This window comes from Orycteropus afer, unplaced genomic scaffold, assembly GCF_000298275.1.
Source record: "Orycteropus afer afer isolate SDZICR_OR568_19922 unplaced genomic scaffold, OryAfe1.0 scaffold00495, whole genome shotgun sequence".
In the NCBI taxonomy this organism is placed as follows: Eukaryota; Metazoa; Chordata; class Mammalia; order Tubulidentata; family Orycteropodidae; genus Orycteropus; species Orycteropus afer.
This window is the reverse complement of record NW_006922082.1, coordinates 1,559,200-1,571,757: the sequence shown is the minus strand read 5'-3', so window position 1 is coordinate 1,571,757 and position 12,558 is coordinate 1,559,200. Positions and strand designations below refer to the sequence as shown.

At 50.1% G+C, this 12,558-nt stretch overlaps 1 protein-coding gene across 1 annotated transcript in view; it reads left to right on the top strand.

Annotated features, from left to right (window-relative positions):
- Window positions 1–5,231, top strand: part of DCAKD (dephospho-CoA kinase domain containing) — a 9,014-nt gene extending 3,783 nt beyond the window's left edge. Inside the window, exons 3-4 of the mRNA XM_007955252.2 lie at window positions 1,681–1,768; window positions 4,940–5,231. Coding sequence (XP_007953443.1) covers window positions 1,681–1,768; window positions 4,940–5,231 — 380 coding nt within the window. The remainder of the gene's footprint in view (window positions 1–1,680; window positions 1,769–4,939) is intronic.
- Window positions 5,232–12,558: the final 7,327 nt, after the last annotated feature.

The following is a 12,558-nucleotide window of genomic DNA, read 5'->3' as shown; positions in this document are numbered from 1 at the left end:
CAGGGAGGTGCTGACACGTCTGTGGGGTGCTTAGCGAGGGCCTGTGCAGGGAGGTGCTCACTGGTTTACCTATTTGTGCCCACGTAATCCTTCCCATCAACCCATGGCAGTCAGTTTGGATTTTTTTTTTTTTCTTTGCTCTGGGAGCACCTGGTGACCACCTCACAACTGAGGGGTTCTCTTGGGCTTCCCAGGCAGCAAGGGCTCAGGACACCCAGCAGCTGGGGTCACCTTCTCAGTTCCCTGGATCACCTTGAGCCCCATATTCCCCATGACACCCACGTCGTCGGTATGTGTATATGTGGTTCTGTGGTTGAAAGTGTGTGGAGCCTGACATCATTCCACCAGGGGTGCAGTCTCTGCCCCATCCAGGCCAGCCATCTCTGGGTAGAAGCAGTCCCTGTTCCTTACCCTCACAGCTTCCTGGGTCCCTGTGAGCTCAGTCATACGTACACAGGTCACTGGGAAAGTGTAGACCAGTGTTTCTGGGTGGGCAGCCCAGGGAACACACCCACATGCAGTGGGTGAGGGTACTGCCTTTGACTAGCCTTAGCTTGTGAGTAGGAAGTCCACCAGTGCCTTTTGCCTCATTGGACTTAGTTCTGTGGTGTTGGCCATCATCAGCCCCACCACTACCAGACCCGGTCCCCACAGTCCTGGCTGGAGGTCAGCCTCTGATACCAAGAAGCAGCCTCTTTCCTTTTGGGGCTGCTGCTCTGCCCTGAAAGAGCTCTGATAGCGTAGTGCCTAAGGCATTTGACTGCTAACCAGAAGGTTGGCGGTTCAAAAACCAGCCACTCCATGGAAGGAAGACTGGGCAGTCTGCTTCTGTAGCGATTTACCGCCTCGGAAACCCAAAGGGGGCCGTTGTGAGAAGGAATCGATTCAGTGGCAGTAAGTTGTTTTGTTGTTTTGTTCTGCCCTGGGAGGACCTGGTGCCCTTCCCACTCCTCTCACCCTCCCTCATTTTCTCTTCCCCCTCCCTCTCCCTCTTTCTCTCCCTCTCGGAGTCGGTTAAGATGGCCACACCAGACTCTTCTCTGGCAGGGGGCCAGGCTCAGATGGGGCTCTTGAGGGGAAACCTAACCTTTTGGGTTTTTTGAACAAAGAAAAGATGAAGTAGGGCAAAAAGGGTCATTACTCCTGGAAATGCTCTCCGGGCTCCTGCAACTCTGCCGTGTCATTTCCCTGCTTGGAGATCACGGCTCCCTGAGCTCTGGATTGAGGCCAGCTAACCCCTTCGTGCCAACCCTGACCACTGTATCAACTTTGGCTCACACTGCTGGAGGCTGCACTTCAGCCAGAGCAGCAGAGGCCTCACTCCATCCGCTCCATCCGCGCTGTGCTTGACTGTGACTGTCTCCTGCCCCACCTGTGCTTGGCTGTCTCCTACTCTGGGACACCCCCCCCCATCATTGTTAAGTAGCAGACGTCCATGCTTCCTATAAGTCTTTCCCAAGCATCCAGCTCAAAACCGTGATCTGTGTGCAGCACTCTGGTCTGACCAGCATTGTTACTGGCTAGCATTCACATTGGGCCTGTCCCCAGCAGGGCTGCTCCACTGTGAGAGCCCTCCATCCTAGGGGCTGGTGACTTCTTTCTGTTCCCACACCTGGCACACAGTCATCTTCAATGTGTGCTTGCAGAACTGACCTTGTGGGTTTCCTGGCCTCCCCCCAGGATACCGCTATGTGATTCTGGACATCCCCCTGCTCTTTGAGACCAAGAAGCTGCTCAAGTACATGAAACACACGGTGGTGGTGTACTGGTGAGTACGTGGCATGGCCTGGCCCAGGCTGGCCCCTAGGCCAGCCGAGGCTGGGAAGGTGCACTCCTGGTGTAGCCTGTCCCCCAGGAGGCACAGGGGGATTGACAGCCATGCCCAGAGCCTATGGAAACCAACCTCTTTGTCTGACCCAGATATACCTGGGGGTAGGTGTGGGAAGCGGGCATTTTTGTTTGCACTGGTAACTGCCCCACTTCTGTCAGTGCTTGGGAAGAACTCCCCCTTCTGGTCATTAGTGGAAGTTCAGCCTAGATAACTGGCCCTCCTGAGCTACCATGTTGTTAATGATGTTCACTGAATCCTTTTCCCTCTATTTATTGCTTCACTCACTTTACCTTTCAACAGGAGGTGGTCAGGGAGGGGTTGATACTTCTGAATTATAGAAGAGAAAAGGGAAGAGTTAAGGAATTTGTCCAGAGTCACCCACTGGCAACACCTATGAACAAAACATTGTATGGAGGGAAGTGTCAGAGTCCATCTAAGGAAGGAGCTTTGTTCTCAGAATCCTCCAAGACGGGAAGCAAACCAGAATCCAGGTTTGGCAAAGAGGAGGAGCAAGCTGAGAGAGTGAGTCACAGTCGCAGCAGGCTGAGAGAGTAGATGAGGCTGCAGAGTCTGCCTCCCAGAAACTTCCTGGATGCCACCCGCAAGTGCAGCAGACACATAGGTGGGCACCTGGCTCTGCGAGTATTTTGGGCACAGGGTGGTTCTCAAGAGGCTAATGCGTGGGAAGTTCCTAGTGTACCCCAGGTGGGGCCTGGAGTGCTGTCTCGGTGCCCTGAGCACTACCTTCCCCCCAGCTCCCACCATGGCCTATGCTTAAAGCCCAGTGTGAATCCCATGAGCCTGGTGTAGGGGCTCAGGCATCCTCCTCAGCTCCCCTCATTGACTTATGTGTCCCTACATAAACCCACAGCCTTTTGGGTTCTTTGTTCCCTATTTGTAAAAGATAATCAACTGAGGCCGGATGGGCCCCATGAAGATCTGGAATCCTTTGTGCCCTGGAATCTTAATAACACAATTGAAACCTTGTACCTGAGGATTAAAAAAAAAAAAAAAAAAATGCTCTTGTAGCGTAGGTAAGGAAACAGAACAGCCCACAATGAGACTTAAGAACATGCAGTGCGTTTGCAGTCATAGGATGACCTCACACCTGCCAGCACCACCCTCTCTTCCTGCATTTTCCTTTGCAGTTGCTGTTTGGTACAAGCAGAGAGAGCGCAGTTTCTGGACTAGGAGCTCTGATGGCACAGTGCCTAAGGCATTTGACTGCTAAGGAGAAGGCTGGCGGTTCAAACTCACCAGCCACTCCTTGGAAGGAAGACTGGGCAATGTACTTCCATAGCGATACTGCCTCAGAAATCCAAGGAGGGAACGCTGTAATGGATCCAGCTTGACGGCAGGGAGGTGTTTTTTTTTTTTTTTTTTTTTTTCCTTGCTGGCGGATGAGTGGTGCTTTGCAGCTTTTGCCTGCTTTCCAAGAGCTCTGCGCCAGCCCCACACACCCCAGCCAGGGACACCTTTGCCAGAATCATGGGCACTAAGCCTATCCCCTTTTGAGTACACATGGGTGCATGGCTCTCAAGAGATGCCAGAGAGCTGTGAGGGAATGATTGTTTACTTTTCACTAAAGGGATCTACCCTCTACCAAAGTAAGGATCCCCTCCAGTTTTTAATGGCGAGCTGTCCCTGGTGCATCTGAAATAATATCAGGCATTTACCAAAGTGTGATTATACTAGAATGTGATTATTCTCACTTTGGGAGGTTGCCAATAGTAGGATAGATGGTGGGGAAAATCTCATTACCACAAATAGTAGGCCTTAAGTGAACCATAACTGGACTATTTCTGGGCCCTGGCCTAGAGGCCCTTGCAGCTCAGCTGCACCCTGAGAAGGGGGTGTACCCACAGGGCCCTGAGCCATCTGTACATGTTCACCCAGATTTTCCCCGCCATATTTGTGGTCCCCTAAGGTTGGATAGTTCCTCGTTCTCAGCCAGACTGGAATTGGCCCCGTGACCTCAATAGTACACTGCCCCCCTCCATGCCAAAGGACAGCAGTAGCCTCTTGCAGTTCATTGCCCTGGAGGGATGGGTTGCCCCATGTGTCTGGCTATGCTTAGTCTGCTCCCCAGGGTCCCTAAGAGGGAACCAGACTACAGTGATCAAATCCTCCCATCTTATAACAGAAGAAACAGGTCTGGTGGCAAAGCAGAGGCCCAGATGGCAGGAAACAGTGCTGCAGCCCTCCCCACTGCCACCCCCTTGTTCCCATTGAGGCCCTTGGGAAGCCAGAGGGGTAGTGGAGAGGACCCCATTCCTGAGAGCTGACCGCAGCCAGCCAACCTGGACAGTCCCAGGCAGCCAAAGGCAGGTGAGGGAGTTCTCTGAAGGAGGAGCTAGATCCTAGCAGATGGTAATATCAGGGCGGATGAAAAAGGTCTTCTTGGAATTCCCTTTGGAGTTGGGAGACCTGGGGGCATTCAGCTTATCCTGTCCCTGGACTAAGGGTTCCAATTCTCATTCCCAGGTCCTTGCTCTTTGAAGCACCATGGGGCTTGCCCCTTCTGTTCATCAGTGGCAGCTAACTCAGCATCTTGGCCACTCTGTTTGCTCTAGCTGTGGAGAGGGCATAAGGAGAGGGGTCTTGGTGGTGGCTCAAGAAGCTATTCTTGAAGCAGCAGGCCCAGCCCTGGGGGAGCTGCAGGAAATGTTTAGCTTGTAGACACAGGCTTTTCGGTAAAGGTCACCCATCCAGAGACCCAGGCTGTGGCTGATTCCAGGGGATCAAATCCTGCCATCTTATAGCTGGGGAAACTCAGGCCGAGTGGCAAAGCAGGAAGATCCCTGATGGCAGAAAACACCTGCTGCAAACCTTCCCCACCTTGCAGATACTGAGGGGCCTGGGTGGCCCACAGAGCCACCAGGGTCCTTGCAAGGAATGGGATGAGGCAGGGATAGCCAGTGAGGTTCCAAGTCCCTCTCTGGGGTTGGATTTCTGAGCATCCTGGGGTCGGGGGGAGACTCCAAGACAGGTCCACCCTCCAGACCCCGTTCCAGGTTGGGCCTGACAGGGCAGCCTCAGCCCAGTGACTTGCTGGAGAATGGAGGCTGGGCCTGCAATGCTGGAGCAGCCCTTTTATCCTCTTCATAGCGACCGGGACACGCAGCTGAAGCGGCTCATGCAGCGGAACAACCTGAGCCACGAGGATGCCGAGGCCCGCATCTCGGCCCAGCTGCCCCTGAAGGACAAAGCCCGCATGGCCCACCATGTTTTGGACAACTCGGGTGAGTGGAGCATCACCAAACACCAGGTGATCCTCCTGCACGCTGAGCTGGAATGTTCCCTGGAGTACCTCCCACTGAGGCTCGGCATCCTCACAGGCCTGGCTGGCATCGCTGGCCTCCTCTACCTGCTCACCCGCTACCTCCTGCCTTCCCCCTAGCGGGGCACTCCAAGGCAGGAACCCCAGGTCAGGCATCCCAGTTCTTCCCCAGCCCCCTCACAATACACACACACGTGTGCACTCTGAATCTGGGCTGAGCCCTCACTGGGTGGTCCCTTCTTGGGAGAGCATCCTGTTGGAAGCAGAAGAGCAGCTGCCCATGTATTCTTCCTGCCTTTCCCAAGGCTTCTCCCCTTCTTGCACCACCTACAGAATCGTATCCATGATGGCACAAGACAGCAACACTCAGATTAAGTGTCTTGCAAGCGGGGTAGGGAACACATTCTTGGTGGCCCTCACTGGTGTGTAGAGCTGGGAGGACAGTGGTTCCCTGGGCTTGAACCTGCCCTGAGCAGGTGCCCCATCATGGCCAAAACCTCCTCAGTGAACCACAGGGAATCTTGTTAGACCAAGGGCTGCCACCTTCAAACGGTGCAGAGAAGAGTCTCTTGTGGTTAATGCCATAGCCCCGCAGAGGCTGCCTGCTTCTGCAACAGCCCACCATCCTACCGTCACACCTCTTCAGCACCCTGCACTCCCTGGGCACCACCTCCTGGCCAGTCCCTGCCTGCCACAATATGCTCTCCTTGGTCCTCTACACGCACCAGACTGGTTTCCCACTTCTGTGCCTTTGCCCATGCTGCTCCATCACCTAGGGTACCTGTTTGTTTTGTTTTTTCTATAGCTGGCTAACTCTCAGCTGAAACATTCTGAAGCCCCTGGCTGGGTTAGGTGCTGTAGGATACATGGTCCCTAGTTTACTTTATTCTAGAGTATAGTAATCAGCCCAAAGCCAATTGGTCTCTCCTCTTAGACTGTAAGCCCTTCGAGGGCAGGGACTGGGTCTTACTCATCTCTGTGTCCTGGTGTGGAGCCTGGCTCACTGTTGTGCTTAATAAAGTGTCTCAGTTGAAATGCCTTGTACTACCTTTGTTACCTGGCACCATGGACCAACTGAGCTGCTCCAATTTGGCTGATGCCACTTGGGGTTTCTTGGCCTCTTCCCACACCAAGCCCAGGGCCCTCGCTTCCCAGGCTCCAGAAAGCACAATAGCCCCCCTGACTTATTCTCGGGCAGGAGGATTCTAGACATGTACAGATGTACCTGTGTGGGAAATGGGTGGAGGTACTAGGGCAGTATCACATCCCACTCACACCTCTCCTTCCCCAACTCAGTTAGATCAGTGTAACGCAATGCAACACACTGCCATCAAGTCAGATCCAACTCATAGCCACCCCTCCTTGGGTTTCCGAGGTGGTATCACTACGGAAGTGGATTGCCCAACCTTCCTTCCAAGGAGTGGCTGGTGGGTTTGAACTGCCAGCCTTCTGGTTAGCAGTCAAATGCCTTAGGCACTAGGCCACCAGAGCTCCTTAGGTCAGTGTGGACCACAGCTGCAGGCCTGCGGATGTGATCTGTGGGCAGCAGCCTATTAAGGCCAGAAATGAGCATGACAAATAAAATGCTGCAGTGGCCATATTTAGTTCTCCCTTTCCCAGAGCTGCTCATACCTCAGAGGCCAGCTTACTATCCACTGCAAACCCCCAAGGGGCAATGAAGGGCTGGGCAGGGAGGTGGGGAGCTTTGGGCTAGGGGGCAGGGGCCAACCAGGCCAGATGAGAAGGGCTGTGGTCTGCTACTTCCTGAGTTTGGTGGGAGCTAGCAGGACGGGAGGATAGGTATAGGTCCCTTCCACACCCAAGTGATGAAAGAGTGACTCCCCATGATGCCTGTGGATGCTGGGCTCTGCACTGGACTTGTGACATCTTATAGGTAACAACAGCAGTGATTCCAGTTCACAGAAGATAAAACGTTCCAGAGAGATTTTATTGTGGTCACAGAGCCAGGCTTTGAACTCAGTCATGTGCTCCCGAGTCTCTTCTCAGGGGGAGCAGGAGACCTAAGAGTGGGTCCAGGCTCTGTCACCTACTTGCTGCCTGTCCTCCTGGCTTCCGTCTCTTCTATGAAGTGGATTTTCTGAAACTTACACCATAGGGTTGAGAAAAGACGGTTGAAAACCTTTTGCAAACTGTAAAGTTTCAAACAATTACCTTCCCCAGCTGTGATAGTTAGTGTGTGTGTCAATTTGGTTGGACCATAATTCTGTGTGGTTTAAGCAGTTGTGATGTGGTTATTCCCATGATGGAATCAGATGTATATGTTCTTAGCAGCCAGTCCACGGAAAGGGAGTTTCCCTAGCGGGGTGGCCTGCTCCCAGTATATTTATGGACATCCTGGGAAAAGAGACACTTTTCTGTGGATTGGGATTCTGCTGTGCTGCCTACAACTGTCTGTGAGCGAACAGTCCACCATTCGGCCTGGAGATCTTGGATTCATCATCCATTGGAGTCGACGGTCAGTATACTGCCTGCCAACCTTGAGCTCCTCAGCCCCTGCAGCTGCGGGATTCAGGAAAAGCCTCCAGCTTGATGTTTGATCCAAGAACTTTGGACTTGCCAGCTTCTATAAGTGTGTGAGCCGTTTTCCTAAAATAAATTTCTCTTTCTCTTTCTATATAAGCTTTAATGGTTTTGTTTCTCTGGAGAACCCAGTCTAACACATTTGGTACCAAGAGTGGTTCTAGAGAGACAAAATCATAAAGATGGGTTTCCTAAATTGGTTCTCCAATTTGATTAATTATAAAGACACTAGTGACCCTGCCTCTGTTAGTAAAGAGGGCCCTGCTAATCTGTAGCGTGAGGTGGCAACACAAATATGCAAAATAGCATCACCAATACATCAGGTACTTGTGAGAACTGAGGCTCTGGGTGATCGCATATTTGATACTTTTCTGCAATTTTGTCAGCATGAGGAGTATAAGGAAGCGGGTTGGTTGGTCCTGCTTACACTAGACAAAGTGGTAAAATAGCAAGATGAGCTGCTGAGTCACAGCTTCAAGGCCGCATAAAAGACCTCAGTGTTTCCAGTTGTGCTCTGAAACAAAGCCTTATATCTTCTAGTAACAGAGCTGATATTGCTGAAAACTAAACCCAGAGTCTTGTTGTAAGGGTGGCTGAATTACAACGCCAATTAAATTACCAACCCAGAATGGTGTCTGAAGTTAAAGTGAGGGCATTGATTGGGAAAAAATGGGATCCTGAAACCTGTAATGGGGACATATAGGCAGATAGTCAGGAAGATCAGGATACAGAGGCTGTAAATTCTGTTGATTCCCCCATCTGAAGGGATTAGTGTAAAACCATCACCCTCCACCTCAGTTTGATGGGATTAACCCAGCTGTTCCTGCTGGGTCATTGCCTGAGGTGGAGGCCATGGAAGACATTGCTGAATGTTCTCAGGAACTGCCACAACCACTCATTGTTGCTGCTAGACTTATAACTAAAGTTAAGTCCAAGCAAGCCCAAAAGAGGAAATACAAAGTGTGACTGAGGAGGTGGTACGCTACCCCTGAAAAAACCTACTTGATTTTGCTAACATATACAGACAGAAACCTGGAGAAAATGTACGGGAATGGCTACTGAGGATGTGGGATAAAAGTGCAAGGAGTGTAACATTGGATCAGTCTGAGTTTATTGATTTAGGCCCACTAAGTATGGATTCTTCATTCAGTATTTCAGCTGGAGAGGTTAGGAAAGGATCTAATAGTTTATTGGTTGGTTTACTGAGGCATGGATTATGCAGTGGCCTACCTTAAGTCAAGTTGAAGTACCAGACCTGCCTTGGTATAATGTGGAAGAAGGTATCCAGAGGCTTAGGGAAGTTGGCCTATTAGAATGGATTCATCAGATTAGACCCCTACAGCCAGAAATGGAGAGTCCAGAAGACATGCCTCTCACCAGTACAATGAGGAATAAATTTGTTAAGAGAGCTCCAGCATTCTTGAAGACTGCTGTGATTGCTATTTTATGTAAACCCAGATTTGACAGTGGGAACTGCCCTAACTGAACTAAGACACTTAACTACAATGGGGCTGATTGGACCCCATGGTAGTAGGGGCCAAGTGGTAACAGTTAATCGACAAAGGTAAGGTGGGCATGGTTACCATAATGGACAGCAGAGTAAGAACAGTAATCAGAATAGTCTGACTGGTGTGGAATTATGGCATTGGCTATTTGCACATGGTGCTCCTAGTAGTGAAATGCATGGCAAACCTACTAAATATTTACTTGATCTGTGCAGACAGAATTCTAGGTCATGTGAACAGCAGCCTAGATTGAATTGCCAGAATACAGTGTCACAGCCTCTCAATCAATTCCCAGACTCAAGTCAGTTTACAGACCCAAAACCCCTTGAATGAAGGGGAGGCTGGGTCCCTTTGAGGAAGCCCCACTACATTGCCAAAAATATATAATGTCAGTCTTTCTCCCAGCCTTCCCCAAAGGAATCTGAGGCCTTTTACAAGAGTGACTGTTCATTGGGGAAAATGAAATAATCAGACTTTTCAGGGATTGCTGGACACTGGTTCTGAATTGACACTAATTCCAGGAGACCCGAAGCATCATTGTGACCCACCAGTCAGAGTGGGGGCATATAGAGGTCAAGTTATTGATGGAGTCTAGCTAAGGTGCATCTCACAGTGGGTCCAGTGGGTCCCCAAACCCATCCTGTAGTGATTTCCCCAGTTCCAGAATGCATAATTGGAATAGATATACTGAGCAATTGGCAAAATTCTCACATTGGGTTCCTGACATGTGGAGTGAGGGCCATTATGGTAGGAAAACCCAAGTGGAAGCCATTAGAACTTCCTCTACCTACAAAAATAGTAAATCAAAAGCAATACCACATCCCTGGAGGGGTTGCAGAGATTACTGCCACTGTCAAGGACTTGAAGGAAGCAGGGGTCATGATTCCCACCACATCCCCATTTAATTCGCCTGTTCAGTTTGTGCTAAAAACAGATGGATCTTGGAGAATGACAGTAGATTATTGTAAATTTAATCAGGTGGTGACTCCAATTGCAGCGCTGTTCCTGATGTGGTTTCATTGCTTGAGCAAATTAGTACATCTCCTGGTACTTGGTATATAGCTATTATCTGGCCAATGCCTTTTTCTCAATACCGATTTGAAAGGACCATCAGAAGCAGTTTGCTTTCAGCTGGCAAGGCCAACAGTATACTTCCACAGTGCTTCCTCAGGGGTATATCAACTCCCCGGCACTATGTCATAATTCAGTCCATAGGGATCTTGATCGCCTTTCCCTTCCACAAGACATCACACTAGTCCATTATATTGATGACATTATGCTGATTGGACCTAGTAAGGAAGAAGAATCAATGACTCTAGACTTATTGGTGAAACATATATGTCCTAGAGGTTGGGAAATTAACCCAACAAAAATTCAGGCACCTTCCACCTCAGTGAAATTTCTAGGGGTCCAGTGGTGTGGGGCATGTCAAGATATTCCTACTAAAGTGAAGGATAAGTTATTGTATCTGGCTTCCCCCACAAATAAAAAGGAGGCACAGTGTTTGGTGGGCCTCTTTGGATTTTGGAGGCAACAAATCCCTCATTTGGGTGTATTGCTGTGGCCTATTAAATGACTTGGAAAGCTGCTAGTTTTGAGTGGGGCCCAGAACAACAGAAGGCTCTGCAACAGGTTCAGGCTGCCATTCAGGCTGCTCTTCCACTTGGGCCATATGATCCGGCTGATCCAATGGTGCTTGAAGGGTCCGTAGTAGATAGAGATGCTGTTTGGAGCCTTTGGCAGGTCCCTATTGGTGAATCACAACACAGACTCTTGGGATTTTGGAGCAAAGCCCTGCCATCCTTTTGACAATCAGCTTTTGGCTTGTTACTGGGCTTTAGTAGAGACTGAACGCCTAACCATGGGCCACCAAGTGACCATGAGGCCTGAGCTTCCCATCATGAACTGGGTGTTGTCTGACCCACAGAGTCATAAAGTTGGACATGCACAGCAGCACTCCGTCATTAAATGGAAGTGGTATATCAAAGATTGGGCTTGAGCAGGACCTGAAGGCACAAGTAAGTTGCATGAGGAAGTGGCCCAAATGCCTTTGGTCTCCACTCCAGTCACATTACCTTCCCTCTCCCACTCTGCACCTATGGCCTCATGGGGAGTTCCTTATGATCAGTTCACTGAGGAAGAGAAAAGTTGTGCCTGGTTTACAGATGGTTCTGCACGATATGCAGGCACCACTCGAAAGTGGACAGCAGCAGCACTGCAGCCCCTTTCTGGGACTTCCTTAAATGACAGTGGTGAAGGGAAATCCTCCCAATGGGCAGAACTTTGAGCCGTGCACATCACTGTTCACTTTGCATGGAATAAGAAATGGCCAGATGTGCAATTATATACGTATTCATGGGCTGTGGCTAATGGCTTGGCTGGATGGTCTGGGACTTGGAAGGAGCATGATTGGAAGATTGGTGATAAGGATGTATGAGGAAGAGGTATATGGATAGATCTCTCTGAATGGGCCAAAGGAGTAAAGGTATTTGTGTCTCATGTGAATACCCACCAAAAGATGACCTCAGCAGAGGAGGACTTTAACAATCAGGTGGATAGGATGACACTATTCAGTGGAAACCAGCCGTCCTTTTTCCCCAGCTACTCCTGTCATTGCTTAATGGGCTCATGAACAAAGTGGCTATGGTGGCAGGGATGGAGGTTATACATGGGCTCAGCAACATGGACTCCCACTTACCAAGGCTGAGTGCCCAATCTGCCAGCAGCAGAGACCAACACTGAGCCCGCGATATGGAACTATTCGTCAGGGTGATCAGCCAGCAATGTGGTGGCAGGTTGATTACATTGGACCACTTCCATCATGGAAAGGACAGCGTTTTGTTCTTACTGGAATAGATACTTATTCTGGATATGGATTCGCCTTCCCTGCACACAATGCTTCTGCCAAAACTACCATTCATGGACTTACAGAATGCCTTATCCACTGTCATGGTATCCCACACAGTATTGCTTCAGATCAAGGGACTCACTTCACAGCAAATGAAGTGCAGCAATGGGCCTATGCTCATGGAATTCACTGTTCTTACCATGTTCCCCATCATCCTGAAGCAGCTGGCTTGATAGAAAGATGGAATAGCCTCCTGAAAATACAATTACGGCGCCAGCCTTGAAGGGTTGGGGCAATGTTCTCCAGGAGGCTGTATATCCTATAAACCAGCGTCCAATATATGATTCTGTTTCTCCAATAGCCAGGATTCACGGGTCTAGGACCAGGGGTGGAAACAGGAGTGGTACCCACTCAAAAAATTTTTGCTTCCTGTCCCTGCTACCCTATGCTCTGCAGGTCTGGAGATCTTAGTCCCAAAGGGAGGAACACTCCCACCTGGAGACACAATACTGATTGCATTGAACTGGAAATTAAGAATGCCACCTGGCCATTT